General features: G+C 32.0%; 1 protein-coding gene and 2 long non-coding RNA genes across 10 annotated transcripts; 1 reads left to right on the top strand and 2 right to left on the bottom strand.

The window, feature by feature from the left end:
• Nucleotides 1-97: 97 nt before the first annotated feature.
• LOC129301911 (uncharacterized) lies at nt 98-1,693 on the bottom strand. Its single transcript, XR_008591122.1, has 3 exons — nt 1,533-1,693; nt 776-841; nt 98-229 (listed from the first exon to the last, which is right to left on the bottom strand). It is a non-coding gene; the product is annotated as an uncharacterized LOC129301911 (long non-coding RNA).
• A 5,221-nt stretch (nt 1,694-6,914) lies between these two features.
• On the top strand, nt 6,915-12,313 carry LOC129301908 (uncharacterized). Of its 6 annotated transcripts, none has more exons than XR_008591116.1 (3): nt 6,915-7,364; nt 7,743-7,858; nt 8,009-12,313. It is a non-coding gene; the product is annotated as an uncharacterized LOC129301908 (long non-coding RNA). The 6 variants fall into 6 exon arrangements; XR_008591115.1 differs by having other exon boundaries at nt 7,743-7,896; XR_008591118.1 differs by having other exon boundaries at nt 7,743-8,238; nt 9,729-12,313.
• Nucleotides 12,314-14,751: 2,438 nt separating this feature from the next.
• On the bottom strand, nt 14,752-21,982 carry LOC129301896 (cold-responsive protein kinase 1-like). Of its 3 annotated transcripts, none has more exons than XM_054940524.1 (8): nt 21,438-21,982; nt 17,132-17,532; nt 16,934-17,053; nt 16,633-16,760; nt 16,184-16,397; nt 15,834-15,900; nt 15,352-15,499; nt 14,752-15,246 (listed from the first exon to the last, which is right to left on the bottom strand). In XM_054940524.1, exons 1-8 carry the CDS (start codon nt 21,833-21,835, stop codon nt 14,929-14,931), a joined length of 1,794 nt encoding a protein of 597 aa, XP_054796499.1. In that variant the 5' UTR covers nt 21,836-21,982; the 3' UTR covers nt 14,752-14,928. The 3 variants fall into 3 exon arrangements, with proteins under 3 accessions (XP_054796499.1, XP_054796497.1, XP_054796498.1); XM_054940522.1 differs by having other exon boundaries at nt 15,834-16,077; nt 21,438-21,980; XM_054940523.1 differs by having other exon boundaries at nt 15,834-16,065; nt 21,438-21,970.
• Between the last annotated feature and the right edge of the window lie 833 nt (nt 21,983-22,815).

Below are 22,815 nucleotides of genomic sequence, written 5' to 3'. Positions count from 1 at the left end.
TCATGTCATGATATTCAAATCAGATCATAAATCAAGAGGGACAGACATAATCCTCTTAGTCATATAAATACTTTTAATAAAAAGGATTAGAGTTTACATGCTTCACAAAAAAGATATGTCCTAAGTTGGCACAAGATACATTGTATAATCTAAAATAAGAAGCAACGTAAAAGATGGTGTCTCATACACCATAGTTACACCTCTGGTGCTTTCTCGGCCGGACTCGCTCCTGTAAAAATATTAACCACGGGGAATGAGACTTAAAAGTCTCAGTAACCAGAAATTAATATGTAATGATGCATGCGGATGTAACTAATCATGCGATTGCTAAGTGGGCACACAAAACATTTAACCGAACAATACTTTCAAACAAACCGAACAAGTATTTAATTTGCATGACTGCACCTTATATCTTCTTTCGCCATGCTCGGACGCCAAATCACCTGGCCAAAGGTGAGTTGGACCAAGCGACACGCCACTCATTGGGTCCAATGAGGGCTTACCACGTGGTAATAATTAACGAACAGAAATTTCCATTAACACCATACATTAAAATACCCTGACAAGTCATGCATCATTCAAATATCCAAACAGAAATATATCCGAACAATAATATCTCATCATGATAAACAAAAAATAAATTTTTAACCCACTTGGCAATGATTTCACAGTATATAACAGTATTTATTTTCAATAATTCATAATTTTTCCAAACAACAAAACAACACATAACCATTCACAAACACACCCATCACAACACATTAATAATGGTTACCTTGTGTCTTGAATAACAAGTTCCCCTTCACAACTCCTTTTTCACCACTATCTTTGTCAATATAATCTACATAATTATTTCACAATACTATATATTAATTTTACATTAAAATAAATAACTCTAATTTAAATAGTTAGAAAGTCTTAGATCTATAATCCATATTAACACTAATTTAAGATTTATGCCTCATTTAACTTCTCAAATTCTTTTCTAAAATTCTCGTACCCTAATAAACTATTTTTTTTATCCTCAAATCACTTCTAGTATCACAATTTCATCCTTCTATATTCTAAAAATTCGTCCAAAAATAAATTAAAATTTTAAAATTATCCTGAAGCCTCAAATCACCTTTCTATAACCTCAAAAATACCTATTCATACTTAAATAAATATTTAATAATCATAGGTTTATCCCTACATCTCAGATTCCACATAAATTCAACCATATAGATCTAAATTTTAACTCAAAAATTCTATAGATCTAAATTTTAACTCAAAATTCTTAAACATGAGTTTCAACCTCAAGAAAATATTCTATAATATTTATTATATCCCTAAGAGTTTTAACCTATATTTTTAATCCATCATATCATCAGATTAACTATCCTATAAAAAAATCCTAATCAAAATATTTACTCTATCCTACAAAATAATTATATCACTAGAAAGCTAATATTATTTAGAAAATAACTATAAAATTTATTTTGTAATTAAATAAATTTTTAAATGCTAATCTAAACAGGAAAGTTAGAACATACCTGAAGAAAAAGAAAATAATCCCCCCTTGCGAGAAAACGCCGAGCAACGTGAGAGGAAGAGAGAAAAATAATATAAAAATGGGATTGTGAGTCCCAAAATTATATTAAAAAAAACTATAAGTTTGAATTTAATTATTCAAACCTTTAGGCCAAAAGTTGCAATTTCCTCTAAATTACATCTTAGCCTCTCATGCTTCCTAATGCACATACCCCCTCCTTTTTATACATGAAGGCACCTCTTCTCTTCCCTCATCTAACCAATGTGGGACTTAGAAACAACAACCTTCCACCCCCTTTTTTTTGTTCCTTCTACCTTCTCTTTTTTTTAACACACACATAAAAAAAATTATTTATGTATTATATCTTAACTAAATATTACTTATGTGGTTTTAAATTTAAATTTTTAAATTTATAATTAAATACCTAATCATAATATTATTTCTAAATAACCTCAAATAATATAAATTCCTATTATTATCATTTTTTCCTCAAAACCTAAATTTCACAATTTCTTTATTATATAAAAATCAGGATGTTACATAATATAGCTTGAGAAAAAGATTGAGCAAGAGCTATTTCTTCTTGTGTGGTCTCAATTTTTTGCAACTTTCTTTTCCTCCTACATTAATCACAGTAACATACATGTTACTTGTTATATTGTGGGAATTTATATCCTCTTCTTACCTATAGTTCAAGGGCATACCTCATTAACTTCATCTTCAATTGTAGTCCCCTCCATGACTGCATCATCATGCTTTAAACTGGTACCATCCTTATATTGATAAAACAAAAATACAAAAACCATAATAATTTAGTAAATGCTATCTATTTATTAAATGGTTTTTAGACTAAATTTTATCAATTTGTTCACCTCTTTTGAAGCTTGTTTGAATTGCTCAAGAAGGTCTTAGCATTCTGTGTACTAGATAACACCAATACTGGAGTTAGGATGATCCACATTGAACTTGGTAAGCTTTAGCTTCAACAACATTTTCTTCCCTACCAATTCCTCAAGCTCATTTGGGAAGGCATAAGAACATTTATCCTAGATAATCATAATAATAAATGTGTCAGTATGCACATGATAATTTGATAAGAGGAATGCTGAAAGGTGTGTGTAAGGCCTTATATTTTGTAACAGCTCTTTTAACTCAAAAGTAGTTTTGAGAGTGAACTCATATGCATGCTTGTCAAAGAAAAAAATAGAGGTCTTCCCAGAGTTGTTAAACACAGTGTAATGTACTTTAACCCTAAATGGGCAATTTAAAATAAACATGTAAACACATGACATAATAAAATGTAGACCCCTCCTGAAAAGTGGAAAGCAAAGTACAACAACAATACTTGAATTCAGTTTGAGTCATATTATTTGGGTAAGTGGGGCAAGCCATTACTCCTTTTCAATTAAGTTTATGTTTACTTCCACACCTAATGCAACCCTTATATGTCCAGCTGGACCAGTTTCCAACTTTTCTATTATATTATGCATTCTATAACAAATTGATCATCTTAACAATAAAAGAATGCCTATTATTAGCTGTCCATATGTAAATGCTTACAATTAGACTTCTTTTATGACAAAATTAGCCTTAGTTATTAGCTCACCACATTCATTTTGGGTATCTCAGAAATTATTATCTTCTAGGTAGATCTTAGCATGGACTCCACAAAAATTTGTGTAGTTTGAATAGGCACAACTTGGCTTAAGCAAGAGTTTTTTGGGGATGAGTTTTTGTTAGCACTGCAGAAATAAAAAAGTAAGTGTCAACTAATGGTTCATGCAGTAGATTTGTTAATTAGAACATTTGCATATACCTCTCAACCAACTACTCCACTTCCTTGATATTTTGATTCAACCATACTTTTGTAACATTGAAGGATGAGCCAATCTAGACATCATCTATACAATAAAAGAATGTGATGTTTTTTAATCTATGATCAAACCATTTATTAACAAAACACACATTATGATCTACTTACTATTGTCTATATTAAGTCTGCAAAGTTGAATGACAACACACAATTGGGAACTTGGTGTTGTTAAGATAGCTATAATAAGTACTTGAAGCACAATCTCTAAGAAGCACACAAACAAGACTGTTGCCTCTGTAAAATAATTAATTTAGCAACAGCTTCACATAATTAAGTGGAACTGGTCAAGCAACAAAAGAGAAAAGATAGCTACTGTTTATCCGCCAGAGTGAAGCTGAGTTTGTTTTGGAATCCATTTTGGTTTTATACTCTTCAAGCTTCCCTATAGACTTCAACACTCCAATAACATCTAAGGAAATGCATATGGGTTGTTAAAAAAATTTACCATCATCTTAAAATAAAAAGGCATCTACATAAACTTTAAAACAAATACCAATTATGTGTTCAAGTGGAAATTGTTGTTCAAGGCAACCACTAATAAGCTTAAAATTGAAGGAGTTCCATAGTATGTTTGCTTTTGTTCATCTACAAAGTTGTTAGCATTAAAGTTGATCCTGTAAGGGTGATCTATTGCTTTGTACTAGTTATTCTCTACCACATTAAAATTAGCTATAAAAACAATACTTCCTTCAATAGGCTTCTCTCTAAATCTCTCAAGAACATGCTTTTGAGTAACGGTGGCTTGTATCCTTTCACCCCAACAAAAACCCAAAAGAGATTTCTAGTATAAGATGAACAAAACATGTAGATCTTTAATGTAGAGATTGTTTTCATGTGTAATACCTTCTCATCAATGAGAAGCATATTGATGCAGAACACTTCTGAAGGCTTGTTTTTTAGAGCAACATTCCATCTCCTCACCACCCTTACTATAATGGTCCAAGTCTCCTTGGCTATATGAAGTTCTCTAATTAAGTGCCCCTTTCTTGGTGCCATAAGAGCCAAAGAAGATGCTAGCGTTGGAGAGTGAAGAAGCAAATATTTTCTGGTTTAAAGTGAAGAAGTGAAAGGTGTTAATATAAAATGAAGTTAGTGCATTAAGATAAATATATGCATAAGAGAAGCTAAAGATGGCGGGAAAAAACTAAAAGATGTGTTAGTAAGATAGCACGTGAGATTAGCCCACATTGAGCTATAGTATGTAAAGTTAGGGCCTATGAAATAGAAACTGACAATGAAAAAGGGCATAACAGGGAGTATGACTTTTTTATTCAAGCAAGCAGAAATAAATATATTACATGCTATCATAATATTTCTGATATAGCAGCAACAAAAAATAAGGATGTAGGATGTAGACTTAATTTCACAATGCTCAACATATCCCTCTATATCTCCATCTCAAGAAAAACATCCTATCATAATCCATAAACTAAGGAAGTTTAATCATAGCAAATTGTTCGATCAAAAAAATCACAGCAAATTGAACATGTATTTTGTAGTCTGTTACTGAATTGATTGTGTAGACATAATCCATAAAAGATTTGCATAGGTTTAGCAAATAAATATAGAAAGTATTAAAAGCAACAAAGTCATACAATGGCAGCATCAAGTTGAAAATAGGCGAAGAAGTAAATAGAAAACATGAAAGATGGACCATATCCCTTCTCTCCAATGTTGAACAGATATGGTGTAGGAAGGGAAGAAATGACTAGAGCAATTAAATGTACACAATACTAACCCATAAAAGAAGAAGATGATGATCCTTCGCTGGAATCTACATGCTAAGAACTCTGTCACAACTATTCTAGTAGATGAAAATAATGGTCATAAGAGATGATAGATGGATCAGATATAATATGCAAGTTGAAATTTTTTTGGATATTATCCAAGATTCAAAGTTCCTTATTTTCCTAGTCCTTCGTTCTACAGGAAAGAATTTGTTGTCACTCTAAAAGTTGCCGGCAAAATCACCTTGATTACGCATACAATCTTGGCTTGGAACACGCAATGCATCACACGTGGTTTCAGAGAGAAATAGATGAAGCTGTTTAATGACTCATAAACTTGTGGCTTTGAGCTGGCATTGTAGACCTAGCCAAGTACTGTTCAGAAGCTGTTTGGCTTTATGAACAATAAAACGTGAGAGAAGCCACACTTCTTTGATGGCTTGATTGGATTAGATTTATTTGTTAGATTGATTAATGTTTTGTAAAATATATTCTGAGATTAAAAAGATAATAAAAATAAGTTTTTTTTATTTTCTCCTATTTTCCAAAACAATAATTCCAAAACACTTTAAAATTGTTTTCATTTTTTTAAAACAATATTTGTTTTTATTCTCTAAAATACTTTTTAAAAACATGTTACCAAACAAATTTTTTTTATCCTTTTATTATAGAGAACATAAAATTGTCTCAAAATAGGTTGTCAAATAGGCCCTTAGTGTTTAATACTGTTTTATATTCTCTTGAGTTTTTATTACAAGGCATGTTCTATTTTTTTTTAATGTAAGTTACTCGATGAGTTATTGATTGTATTTTTTAATATTATTTTTATTTAAATTCATTAACTATATGATAGAGTGTAATGTAAATTTAAAATTTTTTTATTTAAATAAGGGATAAAATTAGAAGTTTATGATATTTTTAGACAAAGTTAATAACTTAACAATCTTTTCTTAATTTTGATAAAGTAGTTAAAAGTGCCTCATAATAAAAATTAAAGGGAGTATATTCACACAAAATTTAGTTATTATTATTAAGGGCACAATGAAATAATACTAAAACTTGAATTTATATCAAAGCAAATCATAGACCTTAAAGGCACAGTTGCTCTCATGGGTCTTATTTATAAGATAGGAAATATACATTTTGTTATCTTTTTATAAATTGTATTATTAAATTTTTATCATAACTTTTTCTTGTTAATCTTTATTAAATGTTGGGGGGTGAGAAAGTGTATTATCAAAATATATATATTTAATAAAAAAAGTAAAAACCTTATTAAATTTTTATAGAGAATGAGTGAATGAGTTTTAATATTTTTTCTTGGTTTGGTGAAATAATATTAAAAATAATTTATAAATAGGATTATGAAAATATTTTGAAAGTGATAATTATTAAAGGATAAATGATTGATAAATCTTTCCAAAATATAAAAATAATAATTTAGTATTGTAAAATGTGATAATAACAATAAGATTTTGAGATTAAATTTTTGTGTGAAATTACTTTATGATTTAAAAATATAAAAATATTTTTTGTTTTAATTAAAAAATAATATAATCTCATAAAAATATTTTTCTATTTTAATAATTTTTTTAAAATATTTAAAAAAAGAAAGAAAAAGAACAAAAAAAATAACATTGCCTTTGTTTAATTTAATTTAAAACTCTGTTGGCCAAAAAAAAAAGTATAAACTGTGTTTTATTTTCTTCATTTTGTTTTTTTAGTAAAATTAAATTAATAATATATTTTATCACTGCCAGAACCTTTCCCCATTTCACTCCTTCAGATATTCACCTTCCTTCTTCAGGCGCCCACTACCTCTCCTTCTCCCTCCGCCGTGTTCACCGTTCACCGTAGCCTCCCACTTCACTTCCATCGACACAGCCGTGACCGTCACCTCCTCCTTCTCTCCCCTCGGCCGTTCCTTTCCTCTCCTTCAGCCGTGACAGCCACATCCCTCACTTCAATGTCTCCGCCGTTCGTCGCCTCCTCCATTCACTGCTCCAAGTCGTCGATCTTTAGGGTGCCGTCTACTATCAGTGTTCGCAGTGTCGTCATTTTTTTCAGAACTCCACATCTCGCCACTGCCATTTCCTCTTCTCTTTACTGTCACCCTGCTGTCCACTACTACTGCTGAGTAATCGGAGTTCCGCGTTTCTGTTTGTGCTCCAACTCGTGTCCTTTACACGAGCTCCATTTTTCATTGTGCTAGTTCTTAGTCTGTACGGTTCAGGTAAGTTTTTCGACCCATTATCTCTTGTTCAGTACATATGCTTCGAATAGATTTTTTGAGGGTTAAGTGGGCACTATTCGGGGCTGCAAGTTTATTCTTTTGATGATTACTTCAACAACAACAACAATAATAATAATGAATAACTGTGCTGTGAGATTAGTTTTCGGATTTCACTTTGCTCCTCATTTGAGATAAATGTAGTTGTTACCTGTTCTCATTGTTGGGTGCCTTGTTTACGGTAATTATTGGGTTGGATTTCTTGCCGAATGTTGCATGCCTTAGCATAACTCAAATTTGGAATTGGGGAGCGCTATGTGTGTACGGCTGGTGGTACACTGTTTTAGTTAACTACTCTGTCTTTACCAATTTTTGCAATAGGCGCTACAATCTGAAATTTGCTCTCATATTCTGAGACATTTGGATGCTCTTATCTTGTTATCTGCTGGTGGATGACATGCTGTGACTCGTGATTTTGAGTGGGAGATGTTCTTTTGGTAATATTATGAGCTGTTCACCTCCAAATGTTGGCATGGTTCTTGCTTCTGAACTTGGCTGTTCTTCTTGATTAAATTTTGTCATTGGACTGATGCTGTGATGGTTAATTACTGTGACTTGAGCCGGCTTTTCTTCTGTTTGTTTGCTAGGGATGGCTAAAAAAGGGCAAAGTTCCACAGCTAAACGCTAGGGTGCCCCAAGCTCTTCCTCAACTCAGAAAGCGACTAAGAAATCTAACAAAACCCACATCTTCTGCACAAAGGCTACTTCCTGGGGCCTTTTAACTTGTGGATCAAGCAGCAGTTGGAGTCCATAGAAGATGCCATTGACCGGGTGGAACAGAATCAATGCTTAATCATGCAACATTTACGCATACCAGGTTTTGACCTGCCTGTTCCATCTGTGGCTCCTTCTCTTGTTCCATTCATGGATCCCTCTCATGTTGATCCTACCACTGATTTAAGCTTCTATTCAGTTTGACCTTTGTTTCTCTCTGTTTTGCACTTTTGGTTTATTTGTTTTTTGTTCCTTTTTGTTATTTTGCTGCTTTTGTGACTGTTTAATTTGATATTTTGGGTTGTGACTGATATTTCACAACTTCCTACTTGCTAGTCTGTATCCAACTTTTTGGTTTACTCTCCAATTTATCCACTTCTCTATTTGATGTAATTAGCAGGTATTATATTCTCTTGAAGATATGCCACTCATCTTTGTCTTTGAGTCTTTTTGTTTCTCAACTCGCAATGTCTGTCGGTTAGGGGAGTTTTAGTGTCCTTTTCTCCTTGTTATTCTATCTTTAAACATTGGAAACAATGTCTAATTTAATTGTGGGGGGAGGTTTATTATATGCAGCTATGCATTTTGAATAGTTGCTTGTTTGTAGTTTCTCTATTTTTGATTTGTTTTGTTTAAAAAAAGAAGAAAAAAATGTTGTTATTTTGTTTGAAGTGTCTTCTGTCATTTGGTGCATTGCTTAAGATGGAGTTTGACTTTGGTTCCTCAACAACTTAGGGAGTGTTATTGAATCATAATCAAAATAGAAAAAGAATGTTCTTACTAAGCCTTTGAGCCTTAATCTTGAGCGGGATTCTTTTGATGAATTATGATTAAAGTGTTAGTTTCTAATAAGATGAACAAAGGATTAGTGTATCTAAATTTTGTTATTCATTTGTTTGGGGTGATTTGTGTTGACCTTCACAAGCTAAGTAAAACTTTGGATTAAGGAGATGACTTAGGCGTGAAGTATAGAAAAAATGATGAATAAATTCTACTCCACTGATTGAAGCTACTTAATAACTGGGGATTTGAACCAAAAAGTGAATTTTCACGTCCAATGGTAGTGGATATTATGAATAAATTTTGTTTGCTTGGTTTGAGTAATTGGGTGACTTTATCACCAATGTTGTCATTCGCGTCTAAAAGATCAAGAGAAATGAAAAAGAGATACTTAAAAAAAAAATAGAGGAAATAAAACTTGAGGATCTTTATTGTGTTGCTTGTAACCTTAGTGCATGTTTAGATTAACTTCTAACCTTAGTTAGAATGGACCAAATTGAGGTTAGGATATAAAAAGCCCATTTTGTGTTTGGATTAGCAAAAATTTTCAACCTCAGTTAGTTGTAAACAAGCGTTTTTTTTTTTTTTGGAAGCCCTCAGACTTGGCTTTTGCCTCAATGTTAATGTTGCTGGCTGTTGGAAGCATTAATTATGTTTTAAATTTTTATTCTTTCTCTCTCTTCTCATCTATCTACCCACGAGGCTCTACTTTTTTAACCTTGCTGTGTGTGGTCCTTTGTTCCTCTCGTGACCTTTCAAGCTCTACCCTCTATCTACTTCACCTTCCACTGCTTCACCTTCTATTGCTTATAGGTGGCACCATCCAGCAGCCAATCTCCACTGTATTGAAGCACCAAGATCTTCACCTTCCGATCTTGCATCTAGCGTGTCCCTATTCCAAAGTGGTTTTATCCCTATTGCCTTTCGATCTCCACCATGTCCACCAGATTTGTAGTTCCTGTTGCCGGATCTACTCCCCATTGACTGTTCTTGTCAAGTGAGGTTCTTCTTTTCGTCTCCTTCATACCTTCCTTGCTGTCATGCTTTGTCTACAAGTGGCCGCATACCAGATTCACATCTTTGATCCATTCCAAACCTTTGTTGTGTGAGTATGATGCTTTGGATCATCCCAAACATTCACATCTTTGTCGTGTTTTTCTTGTTTTTTTTTTTCCTTGACTGAATGGTTGGTGATAATTCTTGGCAGGAGTTTCTGATGATCCTTGGATAAATGAGAAATAAGGATATCATCCAACCTTTACCTTCATCTTGTTGACTGAATGCTTGTTTGTTAACTTTATGTTCATCTTAGGTATACGACTTTTTTCTCTTCTGTGCAATTTGTTCCTCTGTAATTCGAGTTTTTTTTTTTGGCTTGTTTTGTTGTTGTTATGCAGTCCTCAAATTCTTGTACTTGTCCTTTCTTGGAACTCAGGTCTGTTTGTGCTTGAATTCTTTTTTGAAATGCAGGTAACATAAGTAGAAATGCCCATGGAGTTTTTTGATTCTGTAACTTTGGACATTTTTGAGAAACTTTGGTTCATTTATTTTGGATGAAGAATCAAAATTGGGATCTGATTGTTATTTCCTTGCTTTTCTTTGGATGTATCTTGTCCTTGAACTCTTAAGCTGAATCCATGCATAGTCCCTAATTAGAATACAATTCCCTTGGTTTTTTGGCCATCGATATGTTATTTATTGTTCTTTGATTTTTTCCTTCTTTCCTATTGATTTAGATTTGAACTTTTCCCTGGCGGGTCCAAGAGTCTAGTAAAGCTTCACCATTTATTTTCTGTGGTATAAACTTCCAATGAGATTCATATGATTCATACTCTGTTTTGTATACATATATCATTGTCTACAAATTTTGTGCGAAAATAACAGTGTTTAGTCTCACTACTCTATAGGGTTTAATTGTGTGTCCATCTATAAATGAACAGAATGTGTGTCTCTTGCTTCGAGTATGATAACAAATCTCTAATTTATTTTTTTCAACTCCTCCTCTTCTGTCAAGGTGATAAAGTTTCAGGTGTAAATCTCTTGGTAAGATTTCTTATACGCAATCCTTCTTGTCTTGTGCATGTTGGGGAACTGGGATACTAATTCCATAAAACATTAGCAACGTGGGCAGTTCCTTCCTTGTTTTAGGATTATTATTTTCTTTTAGTTTCTCTGTGACTCTAGGTTGTGATGGTAAATTGATACATGTATGTAGATATATTTATTGATTTTGTATGTTTGTGATGGCTGGCTAGACTATAGAAAAATGAACAGCGACAAAGGAAAAGTTGTGTGGAATTTAACCTTGGCAGAAATTTTTATTAAGGAATGCTTGGAACAAGTGTACAAGAAACAAAGAAAAGGAACTGCTTTCAACAAAAATAATTGGCAAGCAATTATAGAGGGGTTTGAGGCAAAACAGAAAAAAAGTATGAGCATAAGCAATTGAAAAATAAGCTGGACAACATGAGGAAGGAATGGAACATATGGTATAAGTTATTTTCTAGTGAAATTAGCTTAGGATGGGACATGTCAAGAATACTGTTGATGCTTTGGATGAGTGGTGGGAGCGAAAAATTTTGGTATGAATTAGTTATTAAGTGTTTTTTAGACTAGAATTTAATTTGAGAATTTTAATTGTTGGTTATTGGAATTCTTGCAAGAAAATCCCCTATACGAAAAATTTAGATATAAAGGGTTGAGGTTTGCAAGGGAATTGACCTTGATATTCAAGGATGTCATGGCAACTGGGGAGATATTTTTTGTACCATTTGCTACTTAGATCCAAACAAAGGATGATGATGATGAGGATGTGTACCGTTCCACCATTGACCTTCAAGAAGGATTTGGTGATAGTGAAGAGAAGCTGAATTTATCTAATACTGCAACACCTACGAGGGTCATTAATGAGCTATTGAGATTGATTGTGACCACAAATACTAGTGGAACTAGTGGTGATGAAAGTCAAGGTAAAAGAAAGAAAGTTAGAGGAGTTGGTGGAAGGAAAAAGCAAAAAGTTTCTGCTTCAATGAAAATAGCAGATGCTATGAGTGAAATAGTTAAGGAAAATAAAGCGAAAACAGAGACAGTGAACAAGATTTTGACAAATGACATAGGAGTTTCTGAGGTTGTAGCTCACTTAAATGGACTTCCAGAAGTTTTTGGTGATAACGATTTACATTGAAGATGTGTTAATCTTGTTTTGTATAAACCTATACGGGATGCTTATTGGCAACTTAAAGATCATCCTGATCATTTGATCAATTGGTTGAAGCATCAAGTCCACAATCTACCGAATTTTATTTCAAAGAATATATTTGGATAATATTTATATAGGCTTATGATGACTTGACTTGTGTTTGACTTATAATTGCTTTATTTTGACTTGTAGTTTGCTATGCTTGTGATGACTTGGTTTGTAGTAAATGTTTAACTCTTATTTAATGCTTAATGTTTTATTTTTTATGTTGTTGAATGATATTTATATACTATTTATTTTATATAAATATATTACATACGAATGATATTTATATACTATTTTATCTTAGGTTGAAAAATCATAGAAGATTTGAATGAATATATGTTTGGTTGGACTGAAGGTTGGGATGTCAATATGGTGCATCAACTACTTCCCTTGTTACAACAAGATATAATTGAGCAAGAAGGAATATGTCAATTAGTTAGTGAATATGTGATGCTATATGCATATAAAGGGCCATAGAGAACAAGCAAGCAAATAGGATAAATGTGAAGCAATGAGATTTTGCAAGGTCATTTTAATTATTATTATAAAATGTTTTAAATGAAAAAACATTTGTTTAAGCAATTGTGCACGATACTAGTTGATCTTAATCTAAAAAAAATTTGAAAAAATGAGAGTTGAAGAAATGATTGGAATGTTTTAAAATACTGTTAGAGGAAATTGTTCATAAAATTTTCATAAAGTATTAGTTGTGTGTCTTAACCTAGTCAAGGTAAATATAAAGCTATTTGATCTTTTGTTTCAGTTATGTCATTTGAAAATTCAAAATAATTCATAATATTGGCCATTCTTTAAGAATGTTATAAGAGCAATTGATGGCACTCATGTGCCATGCGTGATCAGTGTTGCTGATCAAATTAAAAGGGATATCCAACATAGAATGTCATGGTTGAATGTGATTAGAATATATGTTTTACTTTTGTGGATGTGGTATTGGAAGGTACGGCTCATAATGCCTAAGTATTTGATAATGTCATATCAATTCCTTCAATGAATTTTTCACATCCACCTCTAGATATATTTTATTAAAGTCACTATAATTATTATTGCGTTGATTTAATATTAGTCAAATCTAGTTATTCAACACTAAATAGGTATGTTAGTTTACATCATTGTGAATGTTATTACCTTTCAGACTTTAAGCGAGTTGCAGGATTTACAAATAATAATAAGGTCTTCAATTATTATCATTCAAGTTTGAGATGCAATATAGAAAGAACTTTTGGAATGTGGAAGAATATATTTGCAATTATATGAAAATATCCAAATTCATATATAAAACACAAGTTCAAATTGTTTGTGCAATAATAACAATGCATAACTTTATTATGAGAAATTTAATTACTAATAAGCAATTCATACAAGTTGAAGATGGAAGTGTAAATGTCCATGAGGAAGACACTGATATTGGTGAGCCATTCTCATCAAATCTACTTGGATTGTTAAGACAAATGCAGCATGTTTGTGATATAACTAGAGGTCAACTTGTAAATCATATTAATTGAATATGAATTTATTTTAGGTGTTCATGATTGAATATTTAAGATATTCTACTTATTAATTGTTATTTTAAGTTTAATATTGTTTACTTATTAGTTAGTCAAAAATATTAAAAAAAATTATTCTTATTTTTTCTATTAAACATCTCAACTGACTTCGAATCAAATCATCTAAATAAATTTTACTTTATCTAATTGACTTTTGAAAAAAAAAAATCCAAACATGAATCACATTTCATTAATTGATTTTTCATTCAACCTCAATTGTTAACCTCAATTGAATCCTAACTTCAATTGTAAATTTTTTAATTCAAACGCACTTTTAGTTCGTTTGAGGCACATAGATTTTTCAAATGATTTGCATAGCTTAATTTTCCTACTCTAATCTGGTTGTTGTACTTGTTACTTACTAAGCCTTTAATCATAATGAAGTTTGCAGTTGAATGCATTTGGTTAAGGCTTATTGATTTGGTTGATACATTCTTGTTAGGAAATATGGCTGAACTGAAATTTTAGAGCACGATTTAAGTGTGGGGGTACCTTTCTTACCAAGTTTTTCCCCCCATTTTGCATTAGGAGACAAGCAAATATTCAAGTGTAGAATAAACTAAATATTTAATTTTCCTCATAATTAAAATATTTGTAACACTTTAAAGTTAATTATCACTAAGCTGATAATAAAATCTATGTTTGGCATTAGCAAGAATAGAACAGTATTAGTAGATCTTTGTGTTGTTTGAAAAACCGAAACTATCAATTAAGTTGGCTTGCTAACTCTGCCTGAAGATCTTTGCAAACTACTTTGCCATAATCAAGTACCTACAACAGGGATATTCTTTTGAACATTTCTATAACTCTGAAAACTGTCTTCCTCGTTATTCTGTTTTTCCATATTTAAATGGAAGCATTCTGGGTGGGTTTTATAATCATCCTGTTGTGTTCAGTTCTGTGTCTGAAATTCTTCCATCAATATTTCAGAGAAGATATGGCATTTTCCTTCTTTGCTTCTAAGTTAGGTGTTAATCCATAGTCAGTTGTATGAACTGATTATAATTGACACTTGTGCAGCAAGAGATGAAGACACCCAACAAGACTAAGTGGAATAAGTCTACCGTGTTACAACAGCATAGTTGTGACTGCCTTTTCACAGGCCAAAGTGTCCATTATTTTACGTCAACTATCCTATTGGCAGGATTCATGTTTCATTGTACTCAAATCTTTAGTGTTATTACAACATAGTTGTGTAATCATATCACCTTCCTGATGGCATAGAAGTGGAGTCAGTAGCATTTGATAAAGATGAACTACTAGACTGAGAGATATCTCTAGTAGGCCTCAGATTAGGATCAACATAAACAGGCATAGTGGGTCTCTTGTGATCCATTAAGCCATCCTTGCTTTCCAGCATATCAACAACTTCACACATTGTTGGCCTTGATGCAGGAGATGCTTGTGTGCAAAGCAATCCAATCTCTATGATTTTCTTTACTTCTTCTGCATCATACTCACTTGCGTCTAAGGTTTTGTCCACAAACTCTATGTGCATTTCTCTGTCATACAGTTTCCAAGCCTGCCATGGTGGATCATCATCGTGATACAACATATGTAAATTGGAGGTAATTGTCGTCAAATAAAATATTTTCCTTATGCATATTAGTTTTGAGAATTTGCTTACTCTTTGAAGGAGGAATTCCCTATCATCATCCTTTAATTCACCACTCTTTTGCCCACTCATGATCTCTAAGATTACAACACCATAGCAATAGGTATCAACCTTCTCAGATAATTGTCCATGCATTATGTACTCTGGTGCAGTGTATCCCCTAACAAAAGCACAACATTTATGGCATATAATGGATCAATAAATTATCGTCTATAAGACATGAGACGCAACAATACATGGAAACTTACAAGGACAATGATGTAACAAATTTGAAATGTTCACGTGCAACTTAAAGTGTTGTATCATATTAATTTCTAGTGAGTAATCATAAATGGACACAAAAGTCTTCATGCTTTGTAGAAACAAATTAACTTGTGAGAAAAGATCTAGTTGCTAAAGTAGTGTTCCCCTTGATCAATAAATGAGTTTTATTACAATCTCTTTGTGCATCTGATATAACTTAAGTGCAGAAAATATGAACAATTGTTACTTACATCGTCCCGGCAAATTTTGTATTGAGATGAGATTGATCACTTGGCAAAAGCCTTGCCAATCCAAAATCTGCAATTTTAGGTTGGAAATCATCATCCAAGAGGATGTTGTTAGGCTTTATATCTCTATGTATGATGCAAATGTGGAATCCCTCATGAAGATATGCCAAACCCCTTGCAGTTCCTAATATTATACCATAACGTTGCTTCCAATTGAGAGAACCTTTATTTTCACCTATTTCCAACACTTTAGATAGTAAGTGAAAGAATGAAAGACAGAGAGAATAGAGGAAGTAGATGATTTTCAACTATATAGAGAAAATTTGTTCATGTGTTTAATTGAATATATATACCAAATAAGAATTGGCCAACGTTGTTGTTCCTCATGTACTCATACACAAGGAATCTCTCTTTGCCTTTGCTGCAACATCCGAGAAGTCGAACAAGATTTCGATGATGAACATTACTTATCAACTTTACCTCACTCTCAAAATCTTCATCCATCTTTTTGGATTGCTCCAAAGCCAATTTCTTTATAGCAATTACTTTTCCGTTTTTTAGTGTACCCTGTTCAATGAAGAGATCATATCGCCAGATTATATATAACATGCTAATAGGAAGTTATACCATTTTATTAACAATATAATAGACATATTTCCCAGCGTATTGGAGGAAATCTAATAAATGAATCGTGCAATTCACAACTTGTGAACAATATAGCAGAGTATGTATAAGGAAGACAAATACTAGTAAAAATGATACTGATTGTAACAATAAAAATGACTGTTTATATAAGGTTTACCTTGTATACATCACCAAAGCCTCCTTCTCCTAATTTATTCTCTTCACTGAAATTTTTTGTTGCAGACTTTAGATCTTTATACCTGTAGTTAACCGGGCCTTTCAACTCAGTTGCTCCCAAAACGTCAACTGCAGGAAAAACCAAAGTTGGAAATCTCTCAATAAGCATGAAGCAGTTAGGAGTTCATCCCTTTAAAATTAAAACCGTAACACTGACTTTGGTAGAGAAAGAAGGTAAAACTAGAGCATATCACAATAAATCATTTAAAATTGAATAATAAAATTTTTTGTAGTTATCTTACCTCTATGAACCCTCTTGGACAATGATCGTCTGTACAAAGCAAGTAATGCAAAGAGAATCAAAATAAAAGATGCACCTCCAACGGCTCCACCAATAATGGCCTTCTTCTTGGTTGAACCTCCTACAGCTCTCAAGAAAATAGTTTATTCCATTTCCAAGTATGTTATTATAATCACAAGACAACAGTTTACAAGTCTACCTTGTTTCAGGATGTTCTTGAGATCAGTGGTCTGATTAGCAGCAAAAAACGCAGTGGTGGAGTATCTCATGAAACAACCAGCATAAAAAATCTTAGCATTTGAGTTTGGAAGACAAATCTGAAAATTTCTCAACCCAGACTCCAAACAATCCTGGCAGCCACTTTGAGTGAGAGTCTCGAGACATTGAGCAAAGGCATAAATGTTTGAACCATTACTGTTAGGTACTTGTGTTATAGTGGCTGCAAAGTACCCAGGGATTCTTGGTGTTGCTAATTCCAGATTCTTTAGGACTTGTTGCACTGTTGAAGCAAGTTCGGTGGAGTTTTTAACAACACGATTCCCACACATAAGGTGGTTGCCACCGTCTACGGACTGGTCGTAGAAGAAACTGCTCTCATACCTTAAAAAAAAAAAAAAAAACCAAACAGACAGACAGACACACACACACACAAGTTTGTCATCTTTTGTGTGTCTTTCTGATAAATTTAAATGAAAAAAAATGTCATTTTTATGGCCACATAAAGAGATATCGGTTCCGTGAAATGTTATAGATGCACATGTGATGTGATATAACTGTTTTATGATTCGCAAACTTTGCAGTTGTCTCTACTGTGGAACCATGGTCGTTTCAATTAGTTTAGTTTAAGAATTTTGTTGTATCAAATTATATATACCCCACTTGATTATAGAAGTTCTAAAGTAAGGCTGAGTATTTGGTTTTTAGTCCTATGAAAAAGGGTAAAGAGAGTCTAAGGAAGGACATCAAATAGGAATATAGGATCTCTTAGCAAACATGAGTCTTTAAGAAGTTCGTTGTTGATAGGACATGTAATATGGTGCGATCTGTATAAGTTGATGCCACTTAATGTGATAAGATTTGTTGTTAAAGAATTGTATATCCATTAGCTACAAGTGTTGAACAAATCTAATCTAACACTCCCTTTTCCTGTCCTAAAAGTAGTTTGTATTATTAAAAGTGTCAAAATATATATATATATATATATAACTATACTTTTCAATATCACTCTACATTTAAAATCCATTTATTTTAATTAAATTTATTTTCTTTCTAACATATCATCCCTCTCTATAACACAATTAATATGAAAATTAATGGAAAAGGGGAATTTAATATTGTTGACTGTTTTCTGAGTGTTTTGTATTTAGGAACAATGTATCTTTATGAAAAATTTGGGGGGGGGGGCATATATATATATATATATATATATAATCTTGATCATTCGCCTATTAATTGTTGCATTACTGTTTCATCATGTCATTTTTACACTAAACAACACCATTTTGAATTATCAGTAAGATAACGTAATACAACGATAGAGGACACTTTAACAAGAAGAAAATTGAACATCGTCGATGAACACGATGGAACATTACAAAGAAATCAAAATTTTCAGTTAAAGGAGTGTAAATCAATTCCAAATTATGGGATGAAACAATGAACCCCAAGCCACTTTGGGGTGAAACAATGAAGTGGGGACCATGGGCGGTGCTAAATTGAAGCCAGAGGGGGCAAATGCACCCCGGGCTTAGAGAAAATTATAAAAAAAAGTTCATATGTTTCAATATTTTGTACCCATCCCAACTTTTTTGGATTCTAAAAAAATTTTAAATATATTCAGCTGAAGCTCAAAAAATTTTAAAACCGTTAAGCCTTTTTTATCATGAAATTTGTAAAAAATTGATTGCAAAATCATATAGAAGATTCATTAATAAATAACTGTCTAGTGATTTATATTAAAAAATATTTTTTTTTAACATTAACAATGACATGATTGCTCAATGTTTTTAGAATACGAAGCCATGCAAGGTATAACAGTATGGTATGTGCCCACTTTTTTCTGAAATTATTAAATTATTTTTAAATTATTAATTTTAAAAATGTTCCACCTCATAATTTAAGGTCCTGGCACTGCCACTATGGGGATATAACTCCCCAACCTCTAACATAACGTGTCACTTTTTATATAGATTTTAAAATCATTAACAAACCAAGTGATTAACACTAATTATCTATTAACTATGTAATATTCCAACAAGATCAAAACCGACGGTCATTTATCCTTCCTATCTAATGAGACTGAAAATCAAATTCATTTGTACAACACCTAAATAAGTATAGGAGTGGATGACTTGTTATTTGTCTTATTCTCAATATTTTTTTCTCTCTTGTATTTTTGTCCCTTCAAAACATTTTTGTGGGACTGGTCAAAATTTGCGACTTATATAGTGAGTCAAATTTGTCATTTCCAATAATTGGTTGGATAGAATTTTCAATTTTGTGTGGAGATGGAAGAAGCAAATTGATTTGAAATAGATGCTGGTCCTGCTTCGTGACACTTCTACGATTCGATGCTTTTTTTTTTCAATTATTGAAGCATAAAATAGTTTTTTAATGTATATGAAGTTATAATTCATCATAAAAGATATTCATGACAAAATTTTAATATAAATATTTAAATTAAATATGTACTAATTATTTACTCTCTTCTATCAGTAATATAAGGTGAACGCTGAAAGTTTTTTTTTTTTTGTCTTTAATAAAAGACAAAGTTAAAGTGATTAATATTTTTTTATTTATTTTTTGTTTATCTATTGTTGTTTGAATTACTGAATATTAATTTATTATGATTATTAATTAGAATGGTAAACTTCCAAGACAATAAAAAAAAAGATAAAACTGAAAACCTATACACACACGTATATTTATAATTTTAAGGTTATAATTAATATTTTTTAATAAATTAAAAGTGAAGTTGATTAACTTTACCTTATACTATAGAATAGAGAGAGCATTTTTCATCTACGTACCTAAATTCAAAGGAGTAATATTTAACTAAATTCAGAGAGAGAGAGAGAGACTGTGGGCCTATCATTAAATTAGTGGGGGATAAATAATAATAATAATAATAATAATAATAATAATAATCAAATAATTAAAATAATGTGCGTGAGAGAGAGAGAGAGAGGGAGATCAAATAATTGGCTCACTTCATTATATGTGGGGCATGCACCTGTCTTCCAATAAGTTATTTTGGAACAACAAAATTGTGTGGTTTTGGATCTATACAAACACGTGGCTCGCATTTTATTATTTTAGTTCAATAAGATGCTTGATAACAAAATTTCACAGTGTAAAAAGGGGTCTGATATAAATAAAAGCCATAAAATGTTGAAATACTTTTAATATACCCCCTCCAATCTAAAGTATAAAATATTTTTAAGAATTAAAAATAAATGATTAAATCATTAAAATACTAAAGACTGATTTTCAAACTCTATTTTTATTTAAAAACATATTTTCTTAAGATCTTAGAAAGGTGTAAATAGGAGTGATTTTTTAAAAAAATTAATTAGTGGTTCACATTTTTATTTATATAAAGTGACTAATATTATTATTCAAATTACTATAAAAAGGTGATTAATATATAAGATTGGAGTTAGTATAAATACCAGTGAAGTTAATTTGCCAATTCATGTAGGAAAATTAATCATTAATAATTAATAATCAATTGCTAATAAATAATTATTAAGAGAGAGAGAGTGGAGGAGAGAGAGGGTAAAAGTTGGTCGGTCATGTACCTGAGTAGGGCTGCACAAAGGACTGGACAGCACTGGACTTCACCCTAACCCGAAGTCCGGTCTCTTTTATGAAAAAGACTGGGTTAGGTAACCCGTAGTCCAGTCTTGTCCAGTGATAACCCGAAGATTAACAGGACCGGACTTGGTCCATAGGACTGGGAGACTGGTCCTGTCAGTCCAGTACTCACTCAGCTTTTTTTCCCTCTTTTTATTCTATGAGAGGCAATAATCTATTCCAACATAATAAACTCAATTAAGATAGTAAAAATACTTATAATAATAATAAATCCATAATAATTTCTAACAATAAGAAAAAAAATATTTTTGTTATAGTCTAAATTATTTAAATTTATAAACTTTAATAAAAACAGTACTCAAAAAATTCAACAACACTATATTACAATAACAATTTAGAAACAAACTTAATAAATCTTTATGCAATCATCTCCTTAGCATCAATTACACTTTAAACATTTGTCAAAAATAAATTAATTATAATTATAATAAAAAAAATTAATAGGACTGGACTGGACCAAGTGGTCCGGATGCCTGGTCTCTTGTCCAGTCCAACCCGAAAAAATAGTCTGGTCTTTTTAGTCCTTTTGATCCTGAAGGACCAGTGACTATACAGACCGAACAAGACTGAGACCATCTCGGGTTGGACTGGACCAGACAGGACTGGGAGACTTTTGCACAGCCCTATACCTGAGGAAGCAACCTTCGTAAATAAGGCGAGCGCCGGTGGCGGCGACGGAGCAGTTATTGTAAATCTGAACAGCGGCGATGTCGAAGCAGGCGAGGCAGTCTTTGATGGAGAGGTAGTTTCTGCACTGAAAAACGCCGTACGCCGGATTGTTACCCTTCACCGCCTGCGCCGTCGCCGAGTGTTTGCTTTGGTTGCTGATCTGAGCTCTTAGGCTTCGCATCGTTGTGTTTAGGTTCTCATTGAAGATGGTCACGTCGCTGACGTTATAGGAGCTACAACCCGATTTCACATAACTGAGCTGTGGGTCTGAAACGACGCCGTCAAGAGTCCACCATGACCAGATTGTGAAGCTCAACAAGAAGATGAACAAGGGTTTTTGTTGCAGGTGAAGCAGCATGGTGTTTTTGCAGAGAGATAGAGAGAGGATGGAGAATGAATGATGAAGGTGGATTATCTATTTGAAGAAGATAGGTAAGCTTGGTGCTTGAGAAACAGTGGGAATATGGATACAGGTTAATTATCATTAATTATTACAAGCTGGCTTCTTTTTTTTTTTTTTTTGACCTACAATTATTACAAGCTAGCCAGTACAAGAATTTGATCACTGAGTTACTTCCGTAAGGTTTCTATTTCTTTGACTGACTATTTGACCATGGCCGAAGTCTAGTGGATGATGCTGCGACTCTATGCCCGGTATTCAAACTGACTTTTTTTCCCCTCATGCATCGGTATTAGTATTGGGCAAATAGATTGCGGGTCAGCCCGCGAGCTGGCAGTTTTATAAATTGGGTTAGGCCAACCCGTCAGATAAAATGGGCTAGAAAGTCCTACCCAACTCATTTTCCAGCGGGCTAGTCAACCCACGGGCTAGCCCACAAAAAATTATCAAATTTTTTTAATAATTTAAAATTTATACAATATAATATATATATATATATATATATATTTCATATTTTAAAGCAAATTAGAAATTAAAAAACTTGTAAATAAATAAAATAAATATAGAATTCAACCAAGCAAATTTATTTTGCTAGATTTTTATTATAATCATTTTCTCACTTAGGTGTGCTATCTTTGTCACTAATAAAGAAAATTTGAATATAAACTCATATTATTTTTCTTAGTGAATTCATATTTATAATTTCAATCAATATAATTTATGAAATTAATAAATAATATATATTCAAAATATTTCTATAAAAACTAATAAATCATCTTCATAAACTATAACAAAAATTTTATTTGCAAATTGTAAATAGAATTTATACTATATTTTAAATGTAAAGAATATATTTAAAAGTCATAAATTATATATTTAAGAAATATTATCATTATTGTAAATTTATAAAAAGATATAATGTAATTAAAAAATAAAAA

This window comes from Prosopis cineraria, unplaced genomic scaffold (assembly GCF_029017545.1).
Source record: "Prosopis cineraria cultivar Desert tree isolate PC_DT_omini unplaced genomic scaffold, ASM2901754v1 PC2, whole genome shotgun sequence".
NCBI lineage: Eukaryota > Viridiplantae > Streptophyta > Magnoliopsida > Fabales > Fabaceae > Prosopis > Prosopis cineraria.
Note: the sequence above shows the minus strand (reverse complement) of the source record. Positions and strands in the feature narration are given on the sequence as shown.